The sequence below is a fragment of the Chelonia mydas genome, chromosome 1 (assembly GCF_015237465.2).
Source record: "Chelonia mydas isolate rCheMyd1 chromosome 1, rCheMyd1.pri.v2, whole genome shotgun sequence".
Lineage (NCBI taxonomy): Eukaryota > Metazoa > Chordata > Testudines > Cheloniidae > Chelonia > Chelonia mydas.
In genome coordinates, this window is record NC_057849.1 from 248,098,497 (window position 1) to 248,120,377 (window position 21,881).

Below are 21,881 nucleotides of genomic sequence, written 5' to 3' on the forward strand. Positions count from 1 at the left end.
AGGTCACTTATTTAGTTGCCTAAATATGGACTGAGAAGTCTATTTGCTCCTCTTTTTAAAAATCTTGCCCCCTCCCCACAAAAGACTATCACTACTTTAGCACATTCAGAATCAAGATATGTAGAAAAATAAAATTTATGTTTAGAGACGATTACAAATCCTCCACAGTTAGCCTTATGTAACAGTGTAAAGTGATCACTGTGCAACTCCACCAATGAGAAAATGAAATGTAAAAATGTTAACTTGTTTTAAATAAGATTATGACAATTCTGTGAAACAGTCAGAGCAAAAAGAAAAGGAGGACTTGTGGCACCTTAGAGACTAACCAATTGGTTAGTCTCTAAGGTGCCACAAGTCCTCCTTTTCTTTTTGCGAATACAGACTAACACGGCTGTTACTCTGAAACCAGTCAGAGCAAAGATTTTCATATTCGTTATACAATGAACAGTCACAACTTGTTTACAAAACATAGCTTTAATTATATACACATGCTTCAATCAGTTTCAAATAGACTTCATGAAGTACCAGTGTCTTACTATATGTGAAAGAATAATAAACATTTAAGTTCTGACATAACTATTTATTGCTAACGTATCTTAATACTTATTACTTGAGCAAATGCTAGCTTAAACTTCATCTATTAATACTCACTAGTTATTCTTTAGTGCACATAGGCTTTCATATGGGTTATAGATATTTTAAATGTAGAGGTTATACAGAGAGGCTGTGTCCACACTACAGGAGCTACAGCAGCACAGATACAGCACTGCAGCTTTGCCACTGTAATGCCATAGTGTAGAAATTTTCTATAGCGATGGAAGGGGTTTTTGGAAGAATTCTTCTGCCAACCTAGCTGTGTCTATATTGGGGCTTAAAGCGGCTCAACTACAGTGCTCAGGGTGTGAATTTTTTCACATCCCCTATGTGACATGCGTCGCCAATCTAATTTTTAAGTGGAGACCAGGCCAGAGTTTCTCTTCCCATTGTGCTTACATAAGAGCTGTCCTTAAAAGTTACAGAATGAGCAGATGACTTGCTGGAGCAAAGCCTTTATCTGAAGCACTGCTCAAGGCAGGAGGATGTAATGAGCTCTCTAATAAAACCTGATACGTTTGCTCATAATCAAAGCTGCAGTTCTAGTCTTCCCTCTGTGTTTTAAGATGAACGTGAAAAGATGTTATTTAAAAGATCCAGCCAATCTAGTAGTTCTGCTGCACTTAGCCTAACATTTCAGTGTAGGAATTCAATTGTGACCCACTGAGACCAAGTACACTGAAGAATTTGATGTAAAATGCATGGTATCATGCAAGTCTTACAGAATTTCATGCTGTTTGGTCCATACAGTGAATTAAGTGTTTTAGAAAAAGATATTTGCTCTGTGGATAAGTCAGGCACAGAATGGGTTTCCTCATACCTCCTCCCCCCACCACGTAGCTTTACACTGGTTCAAAGACATCAACTCCAGAGGTGAGAGGATAGTTTATCATCTGGGTAAAATGAATCCTTGGCTTCTCTGCTGAAACTATCAAAAAGGACACCAATTATAAGAGGGTTTCTTGTCCCACAGAAGATGGACTAAGACCACAGATCACTTCAAATGAGCCAAACAGCTGTCAGAGGATGGTTTCTACTTTTGGTTATTACTGACCTGTGTCACAGTGAATAAGTGGTGACAGGATTCAGTATTCCGTTAATAATCTTCCAGTAACCCATTTCCTTCACAATGCCATTTTCAAAACAACTCGCTGGAGTTGTGTAACCTTGTACTCCAGTCTAATCTGGATTTATACAGATTCATTTTTTTTTAAACACAGAAATTTCTTTATCAAACTTTATATCAAATTTAGTCTGAAGCCAGAATACCAGTTTACACTTTGAAAGTTAGAGTTAATTTTTCTGAATATCTGATTTTTAGATCAGTTTGCAATACAGAACTCATTGTGTTCATTATAAAACAGCTAACTTTTGTATTTCTTGCTGCATCATTTAAGTATAAAATCATAGCATAAGAAACATTACAGTGCATCAGTCTGAAATTAGGCCATTCCAATTTGAAAAGCCTAGCCTGCAAGCTATGGGATAGGAAGAATGAATTTAGATAAACAAAATGTTAAATTACAAGTCTAATCATATCAGACAAAAGTCTTTATTAGACTTTCACAAATGACAGTTTAATATATAAATAGTATTTTTTACTTCTGAAAGACAGAAGAATCTTGTATAAGGCCTTCTCAACTTGTGATAATGCATTATGAGCTATACTGATTGGGCTCTTAGTTCAGGTTGAATGTGTCTGTCTGTTAAAACTTCCTGGAAGAGAACACGAGGACCACAGCACCAAAAAAGGTGTTTCGTTTTGTTTGAGCCATATGAATAATTATTTACTATTCTCCTGCTATAATATAAAAAGCATGGAATATATAGCACTTATCAGAAGTTTTAAGGCAGAAATCAGTCTCTTTAGTCACTAAATGAAGATTCACTGTCAGAACTTTCTTCTGCATTCACTTCATCTCCCCAGGCAGGCACTAAGGCATCTGGTGTCCTAAAAGTGAAGGGAAAGATTACACTTCGTTAAATTCCAGGGGAAAAAAAAATATGATCAAAATGCTACTAATAGCTTGGTTTATTTAGCAGCTTTCACCATAAATTTACACAGCATTTTAAAAACAAAACCTGAGTTTACAATCTAAAATATAAAAATATATTGGGTTAGAACCACTTCATTTTCAACTGATGTGTAACTTAAAATCCAGTGGACTGCAAGCTCTGAAGACCCAGTAGAGTTCAGATTGGAGACACATTAAGAGATCACCAGAAAATTCCTTAGCCACTAAAGAAGTTTGACTGGCACCTGAAGAGAAATCTGAAAGCAGACACTGTTGATTAATCCAAATTCTTGTACAATCTTCAGGAGTTCTAGGACCATTACAGAATGGAACATGCTGTGCACCATTAAGCAATGAAAACAGTACACGACAGGAAGTGAATACAGTACATAACTAAAACAGTAGGATAGTTTTAGGTAGGCAAGAACAATTAATCACTCAGACTGGAATTTGGCTAGGATACCAGGACTGAAAATCTGACTTGCAGAAAGTCTTCAATGACTACAAGCGGTCAAGCTTCTTGCATTTACTCTGAAATACAGGAAGTAGTGTATTCTTAGATATGCTAACACCATGCCAGAACGTTTGTTCTGTGTAAACTCTGGGGAAAGCGTGCCACCTAATGAAACACCAGTATCACTTCCTGCAGGACCTGTTTTTTTTTGGAAGTCCCCCAGCCAAGTATTTCCCAGGCTCAGTCCTGCTTAGTTTGTGAAATGTGACAAAGATAAGTGCCGGATGGGACATCACTCCTGGTACAATTTGACATTAAGTGTGTACATAGGGATGGAAAGTACCTATATTTGAGAGTAGTGGAGGGTTCAAATGAATGAAAACCAACTTCTCAGTTCATAGTTAATTACCACCTGCAAGATACATTAATATAGAATCAGATATCATAACTGCCAAGTCAATCATGCCATAGTATCCCATATCTAATGGTCATCTCCTAATACCTGCCACAGAGGTGCTTTCCAGCCTCAATTTTGCACATATTAAATCCACTTGAATTCATTTGATTTAGATGCCTGAAGTGCCTATACTGAGTCACTTGATGCGTTATAGCCCTATGAGAACACACAACAAAGGTTCTGCTTTCCCATGCACATCCCATACGAACAGCACCCCTCAGGATTATTCCTTATTACCATGGCACTGCAGCAATTTGATCTGTAGAGACCCGCAGACAAGATTAGGGCAACAGTGGTTAATCCCTGAAGTTCAAAAGTACAGGAGAGGACAAAATAGGATGTGTAAGAAAAATAAAAAATAAGGAAACATGGGGGAAGGAAGGGAGGAAAGATTCAGAGCTAAGGTCAATATGAAATTTTAAAAGTCACAGGCCAATAGTGGAGAGGAGAGATGATAGAGAAGGAAGAGAAACTACATCCCACTAGAAACAGCATCTCTTTCCAGTCAGAGAGAGAAAGTGCTGCCTTCAGAAAAGTCACTTCAGACACTGGGAAGCAGCAGGGAGAGACTAGACCACCTGATTTCTGGTATGAAAACTGAAGAAAGTGCCATAGTACCTTTTTAAAAAGGGGAAAAGGGAATAGAAGAATAGGCCAGGCCAAGCTAAAGATCTAGCGACAGTGTGACTGCCATGCAGGAGGACAGTTAGATTTCCATGGCCCTGGGAATGGGCCTCCCTTCTCTAACCCCTTCTTGCAGGGCAAATGGAAGGTTGGGAAAGAAGGGAAGACTGCCTGTTTTGGTACCAAAACGCTTTCAAGTTGTATCTGTTTTTCAAAACAAATTTTCCCCAGGAGGAATCCTTCAAGTTTTTGCTTGCAGATTTAAAAGCAAACTTTGCCAAACAATTAGTTTGCTTTGTACAGGTAAGTTATCCACATAGAGATTTCCATATCAACAATTTTAAGACCATCTGCCTGAATGTTAGTACTTTGCAGAATCTTAAAAGGGATTGAGGATGATCCCAAATGACGTATAATTCTTTCCCAGCATTTTCAAGCCAATATCCGCGACATTTTAAAATAAGGAACATGTTTCAACTTCTAATGGGCAGCCTTTTCTGGTTTAGTTTCACTGTTAGAATCCTGCCTTATACACCTAGACATAAAAGAGGGACATTTACAAAAAATTAGTAACAAGTGGTAACATTTTAAGAGACAAAAAGTGCCTAGGATTTTCAAACAAGGTTTTGCTGACTACCTTCTACCTTGCATTTCCACTGTATGGGGTTTTTAAAAACAGTCTTACTGATCAGACTAGTGTATAGTATTTTAGTAGTTATTCCTAAAGACACAATCTTTACCTTATTAAAAGAAAGTGCTTGTTTCAGGATAGGCTGTTCAAAACAAGGTATGTACTACAGCTGGTTGAAATTTTTGCCAAAAAATATGTAGTTTTGTCAAAACTGAAAAATTTTCTGAAACTATTTTTATGAAAAAGTTTCATAAAAAGAATGATTAAAAGGTTGAGAATTTCATTTTGTTTTGGTTTTACCATTTTGTTCCAACGAGCATTATTCTGAGTTTTCCATTTTGTTCCAACTTTTCTTGTAGTTGGTCACATGATGCCCTGTGTGTTCACTGATTGGCTGACTACACAGTTTCAGATTGGTTCACCCTTGTGACTGAGGGTTTGGTTGTGTTTGCGTGATGCCATGCCTGCAAGAAGAGAAAGCAGCCTGCTTTCTGCATCAGCATCTTTTTGAGAAGATTCTCCCAGCCTAGTAGATTACAGGTTCTCTCTCTGAGCCCTGTACCTGGGGTGGTTCTATTGCTGTAAGAGGCAGACTTATTTAATTCATTGATTTCACCTAACCCTGCCATGGTTCAAGCCTATCAGAGGCTCGTTCACCTGCACATCTACCAATGTGATATATGCCATCATGTGCCAGCAGTTCCCCTCTGCCATGTACATTGGCCAAACCAGACAGTCTCTACGTAAAAGACTAAATGGACACAAATCAGACGTCAAGAATTAGAACATTCAAAAACCAGTTGGAGAACACTTCAATCTCTCTGGTCACTCGATTACAGACCTAAAAGTGGCAATACTTCAACAAAAAACTTCAAAAACAGACTCCAACGAGAGACTGCTGAATTGGAATTAATTTGCAAACTGGACACAATTAACTTAGGCTTGAATAAAGACTGGGAGTGGATGTGTCATTACACAAAGTACAACTATTTCCCCATGTTTATTCCCGCCCCCCCCCCCAATTGTTCCTCAGACGTTCTTGTCAACTGCTGAAAATGGCACACCTTGATTATCACTACAGGGTTCCTGCCCCGCCACCCCACGCTGTCCTGCTGGTAATAGCTCATCTTAAGTGATCACTCTCCTTACGGTGTGTATGGTAACACCCATTGTTTCATGTTCTCTATCTCCCCACTGTATTTTCCATTGAATGCATCTGATGAAGTGAGCTCTAGCTCACAAAAGCTTATGCTCAAATAAATTTGTTAGTCTCTAAGGTGCCACAAGTACTCCTTTTCTTTTTGCGAATACAGACTAACACAGCTGCTATTCTGAAACCAATCTTTTTCAGTGGATCCAGGAGACTGCAGCATGTGGCTGCTTGCAAATAGCGTTCTTGCATGGTGCACTTTTGAGTGCTAAATAGGCAAGCTTCCAAAAGTGGTCCAGAATGGAGAAGCTCTGCAGCACACACAGCTGGAAGTGAAGGTATGGGAACCACCAATATCCACTTTGCCCGAGGCACACAGCTCCTCTGAACAGGAATATTTCCCTGTGGCACAGCTGACCACTCAGCATGGGGGTGGTGCTGTTGCTGGTGAGATTAGTGGCATGCCTCCACTTAATCCAGCATCACATGAAGTTGTTCTTGTAAAGGCTGAGACACAGCAGCAGGCCACTGGCCAGAGACCATCAGCTCCCTCTAAACACTCTGTTCCACTATTTCACTTCCAGAAAGGATGTGGTTGGTATTGGTAGTCTCAGCTCTCAGGTGCAGTATGGGGGCAGTGGGGAGATGGGGAAAGAGGAACCCGCCTCCATCTCTGCTCGATATAGCTCTGGTGGGAACTCCAGGGGGGGGAAGGTTGTGCATTTTTCTCAGCAGCAAGAGTCATCACGAGCTATAATCCTCCAATCCCTTCCTGAAAATGCAAATAAGCAACTGCATTGCAGGTTTGGGAACATTCCAAAATTGACACTGTGGACATTACCAGTGCTATTTGCCAGCTCTGCAAAAAGAGGGAGAGACTACGCTGTGATCGAGCAAGCTCAGGACTTGAAGGAAAGCTAAAAGGCACTCTAACTACTAAAGAGCAGATGTTGACTGTGACACCACCAATGCTTTCCACAACTTTGTCAGCTAAGCCCTGCAGTACCACTCAACAGACCCTAATGGAGTACAGGGGGCAAAAATATGAATGCAACAGTGAAACTGACCAGAGAATGTGTGAGAATGCTGGCCATGGACATGCTTCGTTCTTCCCACATGGAGGGTGAGGGCTTCAGATGCTTTGTGGCTGCAGTTGCCCCCAGGTGGCAGATCCCTAGCTGCTCTTATTTTGTCTAAAAGGCAGTGCCAGACCTTGGTGCTGCTGTGAGAAGTGCAGTACAGCTTGGACTGGTTAACTGTGAAGGTGGGAGCATGAACCTAATCATGGATATGTGGACTAGTGGTCAGACAACTACATGTCTTACAGTCCACTGGAGGAGAAGGGAAAGACTAACCATAGCACCAACAACATGAACATCTTCAATCGATGGGATGCCACGCTTTGCGTATCTGGATTTGATAAACAGCTAAATCCCCAAACATCTTGGACAAACTGTGTACTGTCTAGGATGCCTACAGCCTCTCAAACTCTTTGCTGGGTTTGTGGCAAGAGATAACGGAGTGAGCATCAAAAAAGCAGCGCATGATGGTGGCTTCACGTGTCCCTTGCATTGCTCACTGCCTCAGGCTGATTGTGAGGGAATTTCTGGATGGGGATACAAAGTTGCAGGCACTGCTGTCAACAACTAGAAAGCTCTATGGCCACTTCAGCTATCCCGTGAAGCACGCCACAATCATAGAGAGATGCAGGAGACGCAAACTGCCATGTCACTAGATGAAGCAGGTGATCACCAGAGGAACTCCACCTTTACATGATAGAAAATCTCTATGACCAGAAAGAAGCAGTGGTAGCATTCTACACCTCTGGGCCCAGGCTAGCACAGCCAGATACCAGACTCCATTTGGCTCCCTTCCACTGGCTGCTCATGAAGAAGCTAACAGAATCCTATGGCACTTGGATGAGGCCACAAAGGTGTTAAGGTGATGACTGAATCAGCCAAGTAATTCCCCTGCTGTGCCTGCTGGCGAGAGAAGAGAGACAAAAGTAGACCAACTTCCAGGAACAGGGTGACATCATTGGGAAATCGCTGGTGAAAGTAATGCTGTTTACTCTTCTGCAAAAATCACCATCTCCAACGAATCAATCAGAAGCAGCACTACTGGCTGGCAATATAACTAGATCCCCCAATTCAAAACTACCATGGGTTCCTTCCTTTCAGTAGAAAACAACTTTGTCACTTAGGATTTAGATAACTCATTTAGGTGTATGTGTTTGCTTGCTTTAACACACATTTATTTTTCCTAGTTAATAAACCTTCAGATAGGTTATTCTAGGATTGGCTACATGCACAGTCTTTGGTGTAAGATCTAGGGTTCCAATTGATCTGAGGTAAGTGACTAGTCTCTTGGGACTGAAAGAAACCTGAATTTTTGGTGTAAGTGACCATTTATCACTAAATCCAGTTTGTTGGGGTGGTACGATAGACTGGAGAGTACAAGGGGACTGTCTGTGACTCTATGGTAAGACTGTTCTAGTGATCCAGGAGTTCACATTCATTGCCAGCTTGGTAAAATCTAACTGTAGAACATACTACCTGTTTGAGGTACCTGCCCTGAGATAGGCACTCTCGGTCATTATCCACTCCAGATAGCATGACTGAAGCCTTTAAGTGCATAGCACTCCAACTCTAATATAAAGATAGAAGTATTACTTACTCAAGGAGATCTGGGTCTAGCCCCTCAGAAATCATTTTGTTTCTTATTGCCATTACAGGAACACCCTGTGAGGGAGGGGAAAAAAAAGTGTTTAAGTGGTATACTACTACTACTAACCAAAAAGTGAAAATCTACTGGAACAAATAGACTCCACAGTTGCTTTTAGGCACAGATCATGTGCAATGCTTTTCTGTGCTGACTGAACCATATCACTGCTGTTGAATAAGTATATGGAAACTCTTTAGCTATGGTGGCACCTGGAGCAACAGGGCAAATGTTCATCATTTTAAGCTTCGGAGGGATTTCTCTACTTAAACAAGGAATAGAGAGGGTGATCTGCATTTACAATTGTAGGCATCAGCAATACAGCTGACACCATTAATATAATATATGTTCAAAACCAAAATTGTTGCACTTTCTAAACTTCATTGTTCAACCATTTGCTTTTTGCTACATCCCCTTCATCATCTGTATATTGTCTGTTTAAGATTGTAACCCCGTTTGGGCAGAGTCAGTCATTTTACTATTACTGAAGTGCCTAGTACTCTAAGGCTTTGACCTTACATATGTGTAACTACTCACAATAAAATTATGCACGTGCATGTTTAACTTTAGTCCCTAATACAGTATTCATTCTTAATTTATAGCAGATGTTCACGTATTTTCTATCTTACAAAAAATTAACAAGTCAGGAAAGAGTAACAATCCAAGGTTATTTAATTCATAAAGACACTGCTCCATCAATATTTTCCATATGCTTTAAAATTAGATATTCTAATAGGTTATAGTCTACAAAAAGGGCAAACTACTTGGTACACAAGATGAAACTAGATTTGTTTGTGTTTAATGACTTAAAAGTGAAGTTAGCAATTACATGTTACAATGCCAAGAGTAACAAACATTCGACTGTTTAACAGTGCAAGAAGTGGGACTGAACCCGATAACTGAACACACATCCTTTCTGCCTTTATGTAGCCAGTCAGGAGGGGATTAAAAAAAAAGATGAACAAACTTTAAAGGATTTTTTATTTAAAATTAAAGGTGTTTTTTTTTAAACTATTAAATTAAATATGACAGGTTGTCAATGTTAAGACCTACACTTACTAAAATCTATTAAAATTAAATATTTAGTACATATTTGCTACTAAGTTTTAAAGAAAGTCAAACCACTGAATCGGTGGAAGCTACTGGTGAAGCACCCAGAGTTTGCAGAAGTGTTTAACCAGCTTTGGACTGCAGTGGCCTCCTCTGTAGGTACAGAGAGCTTATTTTCTTCATTTCAGTTTAATGACTAGTTCATTCAAAATTAAGAAACAAATTGGGAGTTGAAAAAGCAGGAAAACTGGATTTCTTCTTCTTCCAATCTGTGAATAAAAACTAGGTGCGAGGATGAAATCTACTGGTTCCAAAACCTTGAAGGATTACTACAGATAATACTTCCTTTAGTAATACATGATTAAAATTGATATTTAAATCAAGGTTTCCTGCTTGCTGATTTAAATCAGTGAGTTGTCTGTCACCCCGTGGCCAGTTCAAATCTGGTGCAGAAGTAGTAGACAAGTAATATTTTACACAATGGCTGTTCAGTGATTTATAGGCAATGAGATTGAACTACCCCATCATTGCTAGTAGTCCCTTCAAATCAGGGTTAAAAAGGTTGATCTCATCTACAAAAGCACTTCACTAGTCATTTTCCCACCATCGTCTAGCACTGGTGAAGTTTCACTTTTAGCAATAGAGGAAGTCCTAGAGCAGACAGGGTGCAGATGTGGGGGCTTCTAGTTTATTGCACTGAATGCAGCATGTATAATTACCTATCTCATGGACAGGCGGTGTACGTGTGCATTCAGTGCAAGCAACTCATGGGCCTAAGAGATCAAGTACAGGCTCTTTAAATCAGAATGGCTGAACTGGAGGGGCTAAGAGAGACAGAGATATATAGATGAGACTTTCAGGGACACAGTAGAGCAGTTCCACCCCCCAGTCTGATTGCCTCCGTGCTGTTAAGGAGGATGAAAATCTGGAGGAAGGAGAACACCAAACTGGAGCAGAGGGAAACAATCCCATAGTTTGGACAATTCTTCCAGATGATGTCATGGTCTCATCTCACATTAAGTCTACCCCTCTAGGGGAGGGGAACCTAGTTATTAGGAAGAGACAAGTAATAGAAATGGGGGATTCCAGAAGATGGCCAGGAGAACTGCATGGTGAAGACCTCTCAAGATGTCTTGATAGACATATATGGATGGTCACACATAGGTACCAATGACATAGAGAAAGGTAGGAGGGAGATCCTGGAGGCCAAATTTAGGCTGCTAGGTAAGAGATTCAAGTCCAGGACGTCCATGGGAAGCATTCTCCGAAATGCTTCCATTTCCACACATAGGGCCACTTAGACAGGAAGAACTGCATGGCTGCAATGAATGGATGACACGAGGGTGTTCAGAGGAAGGATTTAGGTTTATTAGGAAGTGGGACACCTTTCGGAAAAGGAGGAGCCTATACAGAAAGGATGGGGTCTACCTAAACCAAAACAGAACCAGATTGCTGGCATGTAAAATTAAAAAGTTGTAGAGGAATTTCTAAACTAAAGAGTTGGGGAAAGCTGACATACAGAGGAGCACATTGTTTGGACAGAGCCACCCCTCTGGGAAGGATTTAATAAAGGGGATACTCTATATCCTTGTAAAGAGAAGAGGATAGAAGTTGATAAAGTACAGTTAGGAACTAAAGTGAAACAGTCAAAACCAAAAAAGTATCCCATTCAATTACATCACATGAAGGCAGACAACTAAATATTGACAGATTTTATAAGTGCTTGTACACAAATGCTAGAAGTCTAAATATTAAGATGGATGAACTTGAGCACCTGGTATTAAATGAGGATATTAATATAATAGGCATCACAGAAATTTGGTGGAATGATGATGATGATCATCATCATCAATGGGACACAGTAATACCAGGGTACAAAATATATAGGAATGATAGAGTAGGTCTTGCTTGTGGGGGAGTGACACTGTATGTGAGAGAACAGAGTCAAATACAGTAAAAATCTTAAATAAATCAAACTGTACCACAGAATCTCTATGGATAGAAATCCCATGTTTGAATAATAAGAGTATAGCAGTAGGAATATACTACTGATCTCCTTACCAGGATAGTGATGGTGACTGAAATGCTCAGGGTGATTAGAAAGGCTACAAAAACAGAAAATCCAATAATAATGGGGGATTTCAACTATCATGTTGACTGGATTCATGTCACCTCAGGATGGAATGCTGAGAAAATTTTGACACCATTAATGACTGCTTCTTGGAACAGCTAGTCCTGGAACCCACAAGTGGAGAGGCAATTCTTGATTTAGTCCTAAGTGGACCACAGGATCTGGTTCAAGAGGTGAATAGCTGAACCACTCAGTAATAGCAACCATAATGTAATAAAATTTAACATCCTTATGGGAGTGGAAAAATACCAGTGAAACCAACCACAGTATCATTTCACTTCAAGAAGTGCAACTACATAAAGAATGAGGAAGCTAGTTAAATGGAAATTAAAAGGAAGAGTCACAAAAATGAAATGTACGCAAGATGAATGGAAGCTATTTAAAAACACCGTAACAGAGGCTCAAACTAAATGTAACCCCAAATTAAAAAAGGGGGGGGGGGCGAAGAGGACCAAACAAAACAAAAAAGGCTACCACGGCTAAACAGAGCAAAAGAGGTGGCTAGAGACAAAAAGGCATCCTTTAAAAATTGTAAGTCAAATTATACTGAAGAAAACAGAAAGGAACATAAACTCTGGCAAGTTAAGTGTAAAAGTACAATGAGACAGGCCAAAAAAGCATTTGAAGAGCAAAGAGCAAAACAGACAAACTAAGAGCAAAAAAAAAATGTTCAAGTATCTCAGAAGCAGAAAGCCCACCAAACAATCAGCAGGGCTACAAGGTGATAAAGGAGCACTCAAGGAAGCGAAGGCCATTGAGGAGAAGCTAAATAAATTCTTTGCACTGATCTTCACTGCAGAGGATGTGAGGGAGATTCCCACACCTGAGGCATTCTTTTCAGGTGACTAATCTGAAGAACTGTCCAAGACTGACGTGTCCGTAGAGGTGGTTTTGGAACAAAATGATTTAAGCAATAGGTTGCATATCACAGTTAGTAGTTCTGCAATTTCATATTTGAGTTCCTTCACAACTCTCGAGTACCATCTGGTCCTGGTGATTTATTACTGTTTAATTTATCAATCTCTGTACCTTATGACTGGAGGATAGCTAATAGGACACTGATTTTTTTAAAAAAAAAAAAAGACTCCAGAGGTGATCCTGGCAATTAAAGGCCAGTAAGCCTAACTTCAGTACCAGGCAAGTTGGCTGAAACTCTAGGAAAGAGCACAATTATCAGACACATAGATGAACGTGGCATGCTGGGGAAGAGTCAACATGGCTTTTATACGGGGAAATCATGCCTCACTAATCTATTAGAATTCTTTGATGGTGTCAGCAAACACATGCACAAGGATGATCCACTTGAGACTTTCAGAAAGCCTTTGACAAAGTACCACACCAACAGCTTTTAAGCAAATTAAGCAATCATGGGTTAAGAGGGAAGGTCCTCTCATGGATCAGTAACTGGTTAAAAGATAGGAAACAAGGTAGGAATAAATGGTCAGTTTTCACAGTAGAGAGAAGTAAATAGCAGGATCCCTTAAGGATTTATACTGGACTAGTGCTGTTCAACCTCTGTAAGTGATCTGGAAAAAAGGGGTAAACAGTGAGGTGGTAAAAAGAAGATACAAAATTACTCAAGATAGTTAAGGCCAAAGCTGACTGCGATGACGTTCAAAGGGATCTCAGAAAACTGGGCAAGAAACTGGCAGATGAAATTCAATGTTTATAAATGCAAAGTAATGCACATTGAAAAAAAAATCCCAACTATACATACAAAATGATATGGTCTAAATTAGCTGTTACCACTCAAGAATGATCTTGGAATCATCATCAATAATTTTCTGAAAACATCTGCTCAATCTGTAGTGGCAGTCAAAAAAGCTAGCAATGTTAGAAACCATTCTGAAAGGAATAGATATGACAGAAAATATCAATCCCACTATGTAAATCCAGAGTGTGTCCAACCTTGAATACTGTGAGCAGTTCTGATCTCCCCATCTCAAAAAAAGATATTAGAATTGGAAAGGGTACAGAGAAAGGCAACAAAAAAGATTAGGGGCATGGAACAGCTTCCATATGAGGAGAGATTAAAGAGACTGGCACTTTTCAGTTTAGAAAAGAGACGACTAAAGGAGGATATGAGAGAGGTCTATAAAATCATGAATGGTGTGGAAAAAGTGAATAAGGAAGTATTATTTACTCCTTCACATAACACATGAACCAGGGGTCACCCAATGAAATTAATAGGCAGCAGGTTTAAAACAACATAAGGAAGTACTTCCTCAGACATAGCACAGTCAACTTGAACTCATTGCCAGGAGATGTTGTGAAGGCCAGAAGTGTAACTGGGTTCATGGAGGATAGGTCCATCATCAAAGGCTATTAGCCAAGATGGTCAAGGACACAACTCCATGCTCCGGGTGTCCAGCCCAGGGACTGGATGACAGGGAATGAATCACTTGAAATTGCACCGTTCTGTTCATTCCCTCTAATGCCTCTGACACCAGCCACTGTTGGAAGACAGGCTACTCGGCTAGATGGACCATTGATCTGACCCAGTATGGCCATTCTTATGTTCTTTCCATCATGTTATCTAATTTATTAACTGGCTACTCATGTGTGTCATGGCAGAAGTGGATCTTCAGGAAATATTAGAATGCTGAAAGCATAGAGAGCCCATGCAGTCCTCCAACTCATGAAGGGCATTCCAGTTGTAAGAGAGCTTGGGAACAGTTGTGGGAGAAGCAGACAAATGTGTTGAGGCAGGCACCATCAGTGGAGTGGATGTGACTAGAAGCAACAGGAAAAGGTGGGAAAGCAAGAAAGGGTGATTTACACAGGGCCTTGAAAGCAAGGGCAAGAAGCCTAAACTTGATGTGGAGGAGGAGAGTAGAAGTGAAAGGATTCAAGGGGCGGGGTGTGTGCGCGACACTGGTCAGATAACAGGTAAGAAAGATTATTTTAGCAGTTGTGTTTTGTATGAATTGGGAGGCACAGAATAAGGTTACCAGGAAGAGCAGACAGGAGAATATTTCAATCATAAAGGCAAGAAGTGAGGGTCTAAATGAGAGTTTTAGCAGGAACTGGAGGGGAAAAAAAAAAGTGTTGGAAATTATACAAGAAGGAGTGGCAAGATTTAGACACAGGCAGGATCTGAAAAACCAAATAGGCTGTTGGAGAGGACTCCCTTCCTGAACCTGCCAGTTGTGAGCCTGGGTGACAAGGAAGACTGTGGTGTTGACAGTGGTCGCAGAGAAAGAGGGAGCAGAAAGAGTTTGGGAGGAAACATCAGTTCAGTTTGGGCCATGTTAAGCTTATGGCAATATATCCAAAAAGAGAGGACGAGTAAGACTAAGCAAGAGGAGGAAAGTTGGGAGTGGACAGGTAGATTTGCAAGTCAACAGTGTAAGATGGCAAGCTGAAGTCATGTGAGCCGTTATTACTGAGAAGAGGACAAAATGAGAAAGGCCGGCAGAAAAGGAGGACCTCCTAAAAGATACACTGAAGGTATGGCCAGAGAGGCAGGAAAGGACAACTATTAATCCGGAACATTTCAAGGAACAATTAGAATGGGAAAATAGTTAACAGATGCAGCAGGAAAGAGGACATGAGAATGGAAGCACAATTTAAAATGACTCCTCTGAATATAATAGCAATATATAAATTCAAGCCTGAGCGTGCACTGGAATGTAAGCGGTCAATTATACATATGTTAAGATTTAGAGAGAAAAATGCCTTCCTTTCATTGCAAACCCTTCAACAGCTTGTATGCTTATTCAGCAACACCTAAACATTCTCCTTCTGGACAGGATACCCTAGAACAGTTTGGCCCACAACATTTTGAAAGGAATGTTCCAACAGTATCTGCTCCTGTGTTTCCACTAGTACTGCTCAAAGAAAACTTGTTGCTTTGCCATCCTCTGCTGCAGAGGTCAAGAAACACCATCTGGATGACTGCATGCCAAAAAGAAAGTGTCTAGTTTCTGATCTCCAAGGGACTGAGCTTCTGGTGGTCTAAAAAGGACATGGGAGACCTCAAAAGGTAAATGAACAGCAGTGTGGGATTTTCTGGCACTGAACAAATACTGTTTGTCCAAGGTAAGTAAAAAAAAAAAAAAAAAAAAAAGAAAGAGCAGGCAGTCATGACCGATGGATTAGAGAATCATGTCTGTACTACCATCACAGGAGACAGAACACAGAGTGCCCAGTCTGGTGAAACGATAGCAATGCTAATTTTGTTACTGTGATTAATATTTTCCTGTGTGTGCTTGCACTGAAAAAAAATCACAATTCTAATTTTATATATAAGTGATCACTTTCAACAAACAATTAAGCTCAGGAGTTTGTAATATAGTGTCAGATATCGATTAATTTACTTTTATTACTGGGTGTCTCACAGCTCTGTTGCCATCTGCCACATTGAAACTTCAACCCAAAGGTGGTGGTGGTGGTGGTTGTTTTTTAAATGCATAAACCCTTTGGAGTGATACACAACTACAAAATCTCTAAAATTCTCTCCTGAATTTTAGGATTCAAAAGTCCTGGAAGCTAATTGTTTTAACAACTAAATTAGAAAAACAGAACAATTAAAGCTTTTGCACTTGTGTTGTAGCAGTTTCAGAAAACATCAGACTTGTCAGCTTTTACATGAATTTGTTATCTGTGATGAAAATACAAGAAAGGTGTAAGCCTGTGATGTTCCTATCCAATTCTAAACAAGTAAAAAATTCACTCATCTGGGATTTTTTTTTTTATTAGCAGGTAATTCCAAAATACTACCAATATCCCTAGCCTAAACCTTGTGTGTAGGTTCAGCTACTTCTAGGGTTCCTAGCCTAGCCAAGTGAAATGGGAACCCATACTCACTTTCTCAATACTTAAATATTGGCTCAGACTGAACAAAAATACCAGACTTACTATATAGGTTTTGCCATATCTGATCAGACCAGTATTTTATCTGTTTTGATATATCAACAAAGATTTTGTACATAAATCCAGTAAGGACGGGTTCTGATAAGTGCCCAAGGAATTTTTGTTTGCAGTGTTGTTGCAGCTCTGTTGGTCCCAGGATATTAGAAAGACAAGGTAAGTAAGGTAATATCTTTTATCGAACCAACTTCTAAGAAGAGTTCTGCATAGTTCGAAAGCCTGTCTCTTTCACCAAGAGAAGTTGGTCCAATAAGAGATATTGCATCACCCACCTTGTCTCTGTAAAGGCATTTTTATTTCTTATTTGGAAGAATATTTTCTTCCAGAATTTTATGTTTCAGAATTTCTAAGAATACTGTATTATAAAAACAATGTTAAGGATAGTCTTCACCCACAGCTTCCATCAATCTCATGAGAAATTGGAAGTGGTTAAGATGAAAACACACATACATACCTATCCTTTGATATAGTGAAAAGTCTTTATTTGCCAATATTCTAATTTAACACACCAAACACTAGATTTATAAATCAAGTAAAAACAATGTGTCTAATGGCCAACGTGAGGGGAATTTAAGACCATACCAAACTGAGTGTTCCTCAAAAAATATGAACTACTAGTTTGGAGTTTTGTGAATAAGTTGTCAGATTTGAAAAATATTTCCATTCACGACCAGTTTTTTTAAAGACTTATTGCAAGGTAGTTGTGTTCCTTCTAAAATTTAAGATAAATTTATTTTTAATCCGAGTGCTGTATTTGATCTACCCACCACTACAGATGCTTCTTTTATAGATCAGTAAAAACATATTTGAACTTAAAACAACAAAACTTTCCAAGTAATTCTCTGCCCAAGAGTTTTTTCTGTCTCTACTATATTTGCTAAATGTTTCTTAAAATAAGTGAATGACCTGTGTGTTCATAAACAGGAACTTTATGGTTAATTATGATGCAAACAGTGTCCTCATTACTACAGAAATGTAATACAAATAGAAGCTGCAGTGTGCATGGATGGCTTAGAATGATGATAGAGTTTTTATTTACATCCATTTATGTCTAGGCCAGGTCAGCATTTACTACCAGTCTCTCTACCCGCGAGAGATGTTTAGTGGGCCATGTAAAATAAATTGGTGATTTCAGTCCAGAACCTGATTGGCAGATGTTCACAGGAGCATGAGACAGAATCACCAACACAATTAGCACACTTGCTTACAGCATTAGAAAAGTAAATGACTGAACAGGCATGGAAATGAACCATTCTTTCTATCTCAGGAAGCAGTCCCTCCACACAGTTATGACAAGATGGCAGGGAAATCTGCACTTGCACTAACTATGCGGCACCTAAACTGAATAGAGTACCTTAGTTTTCATTGCCTTCAATCTGGCACTTTCAAGATTGTCTTCATGTAGGCAAATGTAGCAATTGTATACAAAGTATGAAATATTTTATTATATCCAAGTGTTTAAGTTCTGCTGAAGTCTAATGAAAATTCCTAAACTAAGAACTATGTCAAGATGGAGTCATAGTTGAGTGCACGTATTAGTAATTTAAAGGTAAAAAGCATTACAGGGATGTTATTTTCCCAAAACCTGGGTTTTTTTAATGCTTGGAAATTCAGAGTTAAGGTTACATTTAAAAGAAATCCAAAACAAGTTCAGGCAAGAAATGTACAGTTGAGGCACCCAAATGACTAACTCTCCCTAGTAGCAATTGCATGCGATAATCATATGATTAAGGCATTTTAATGTTTAAGATTAAATATCAATTTTATTTAGGCTAATCTGCAGGGTAAACCACAAATGTTGTAGCAAACCAACACCTCCAAAATGTTACTTCATCTACAAAGCTAGTCTTAAACCTAATTAATTTTAAATACTATGAACATTGTATATTAAAACTGTTATAGGGAACAAGTAAACCTGTATCTTATTCTAAGTTTAGTAACACATACTACGTATTTATGACATTACTGTATTCTTCACAGGTTTTAGACTGGGATTTTCAAAAGGAGCCAAAGCGAGTTAGGTATACAGATGCCACTGAAATTCAATGGGATTTGGGTGTCTTTCAACAGAATTTGGGCACCTAACTCCTTTAGCTTCTTTGAAAATCCCAGCCTAACACTGTACATGTAGAAGAATATTACTGGGTAGTTATGCTAAGTCAAAATGGTAATTACCATTGAACATGTAGAATGAACTGGATGGTAGAAATAAAGTGTATTTATCTTGTAATTAGATGTTTACTGTTTATAATTCATGAAAAGAGTATTTGTGCCTTGCAAAACAAGTTTATGTGAAATATTAATGCTTTAGAAGCAGTGTAAGAACACATTAAACCGTAAAATGTGACACATTGTACAAGGAAGCTCTTGACAATCTAATGTAGCCAATATTACATTGCTTTGCAGGGGATCACTGCAGTTTTACCAGTGTACATCCAGTAAATGTATAAACATTACCTGATCAAACCAGGCCTACAAGCTAGCTATTTTATTGTTTTAGAGAACAGCTATCCTCATAACAGCTTTGCTGCTTAATGAACATATTGCTTAGTAGTTTATAATCATCTTCTCATGATAGAATAGGGTGACCAGATAGCAAGTGTGAAAAAATCAGGACAGAGGGTGAGGGGTAATAGGCACCTATGTAAGAAAAAGCCCCACATATCTGGACTGTCCCTATAAAATCGGGACATCTGGTCACCCGATGATAGAATTACCTAGTACTACAATCACTGCTGGCAACAGCTACATGAACTGAGATAATTCATTAATCAGGAGAGAGTAACTTTAAAAATATTTGTTTGAACAGAATGTCTTGGCAAATACAAATAAAAAGCATGTTGACTTTTAGCATGGAAGTTTGACTTTCCTACCACACCATTTATTGCTGGCAATGGAGTCACCAGGACTGCCAGTACAAAGGATAAATGTGGAAAGTGAGATCTCACTCAGTTACTAAAATCAATGTAACTATGTATAAAAGACTTGGGTACCCTACTATTAATAAATCAAGCATTAAAGCAACAAGTTAACGTAGTGTTCTCCTCCCAGCAGTACTACTGACCCCAAAGTGTTCCAAATAGTTTGTAATAAACTAGCCATAAGCTGCCAATTTGTTACTCAAAAAAAAAAAATTAAAAGAAAATTTCTGGGACAGCACCGAGGTCTGGTGGTAGATCCCAAAAACTGCACCAAGTTTGAACCTTGAGTGCTTTGCTTGCCATTAATTCAATTGCAGGGAAGAAGGGATGAATTACGTGGTTGGTTCTGTAATTCATATCTCTAGGATCTCCAGCAAAACAGGAAAAACCAGATTTACATTAGATATTTCAAATGTAAATAAGTAGAGGGAAAAAAATCTAAACGTTGTTCATGCCCTATTTATACATGAAGTGCCAGCAAAAATAGGGCTTCTAATTTTAGGTTTAACACCGATAAAATATAAAATTGGGGGTGCCTATCTTCTACAGTTTTGCAATTTGATTGATTTTTTTAAACTTGCCTACCCATAAAATCTCTGATGTAGTGGTACCTGTGTTGCGTCTGTGTGATCGGGTATATTAATGATACCACTAACATGAAATTAAGCAGAAATGTGCTCCCGTGCACATGGCTGATATCTGAATAGACAAGTAAATAGTCTAGCAGTTTTGGATCCATAACTAGATCTAGTGTTACACTTTACTTTGCCTGAGATCATAAGATTTACTCTAGCTTTTTTCAAGGTATAAATTGAGCTAAGAGGCTTATGTCACAGCAAATGCAATACATATGAATATTCAATTAATTATAACAGTTTTCTGCAAGTTAAAGTCATGAGGAGCACTTGAGTTACAATTGTTAGAAAAATAATGGAGACCAGTGAAGTGTTCTCTGGGAGGGAGGAATGTAAGAGCAGGAATATACTTTTCCTTTCACTATAGCATTATTTTCTTAAATTTAAGAATAATTAGTCTATTATATATATAATCTAAGATGGTGGTTTTCAAATGGGGCCACTGGTGCTCAGTGGATCACTTACAGGTCAAATAGTGCTGGCTCCTCTTTGTTTCAAGTCTTTTCATTACTAAGAACAGCCTGGATGGACCACTTGATAGATGGGGCTGAAAACATGGAGCAACAGCCAGTCTATTTGCCTTCACGTGGAATCAATGCTACTTAAGGGGAAGAGGAAACTGGAGCTATCAGTGAGACAGGAGTTGCCAGATGTCGAGAGAAATACCCCAGGATAAAGAGAACCCAGCTGCAAAGCAGTATGTATGTCCATGGTAAAGGGAGAAGGAAAAACAAACAAGAGAAGAGAGGAACGGAATGGGTGAGGGACAGAAAGAGCAAAAGTAGACTGATCCCCCTCACCCCTCCCCCAAAAGATATCATAATAGTTAAAATATATACATTTTCCTATTACCTTCACACTTAATGCTACTGTAGCTATCAGATCTTGCATGAATGGGAGAAGTGAATAACAGAGGTGATGGTCTACAAGATACTCTATTTAGAAGCGGCCCACATTAAAACAATGTTTGAGAACCCTCAGTCTGAAGTGCTGCATATTTTCCCAACTTCATTTGTGATATCCTATCTGCCCTTCAGATAGGTGCAACAGTCAGAAGTTACCATAATAATAAGTTTGTGTAAATTAGGAAATCAGTTATATTCATATACGGCTACAAAACAGTTTCATCATAAAAAATGTAAAGGAATTTCAAATGAAACTAGAGAAAGAACAAACAGACTTACCACTTGAACCATTTTGAGATATCTGGCATATCTTGGATCCTTGGCTACAGTCATGACATTTTCTGCTGCTGCTTCTGTTTTCTGTTGTCCTACCTCATGTGTGCTATTCTGCTGTATACAGAGAACACTGTATATAAATCTTGAGTAACAACACGGACCAGGAGTACATAAGGAGAGTTCAGCTAATAAGATTTGGGAGTAGGGTAAAATTAGCTCCTCTTTGCCCCAATGGACAGACTATAGACTTCTACATGTACACACCCTGCCACTTGGAATTACTTTCATTAGTGTTTGTCACAATATATTTTTGTAGAGAAACTATTTTGAATAGCATAAATAATTTAATTATATTCAAAGTTTGTGTGTTAAAGAAGTCATGAAAAAGCTGTCAGGCTGATGATCAAAAGCAATTCTGCTTCACTCAGACAGCTTTATTACATAT

The 21,881-nt window shown here is 38.9% G+C and overlaps 1 protein-coding gene across 11 annotated transcripts in view; it reads right to left on the reverse strand.

Annotated features, from left to right (window-relative positions):
- Positions 1 to 455: 455 nt before the first annotated feature.
- The window catches only part of WASHC3 (WASH complex subunit 3), a 33,887-nt gene continuing 12,461 nt past the window's right edge, over positions 456 to 21,881 (reverse strand). For 2 of the 11 annotated variants that reach the window (XM_027834475.3, XM_027834477.3), the window contains exons 5-7: positions 21,440 to 21,550; positions 8,602 to 8,666; positions 456 to 2,545 (exon numbers count right to left, since the gene is read on the reverse strand). In XM_027834475.3, the coding sequence (XP_027690276.1) occupies positions 2,461 to 2,545; positions 8,602 to 8,666; positions 21,440 to 21,550 (261 nt within the window). In that variant the 3' untranslated portion in view covers positions 456 to 2,460. Of the gene's footprint in view, positions 2,546 to 3,406; positions 3,476 to 8,601; positions 8,667 to 21,439; positions 21,551 to 21,881 lie in introns of those variants that run through there. The other 9 variants (XM_037879600.2, XM_043541859.1, XR_005222526.2 and 6 more) reach the window with 8 other exon arrangements.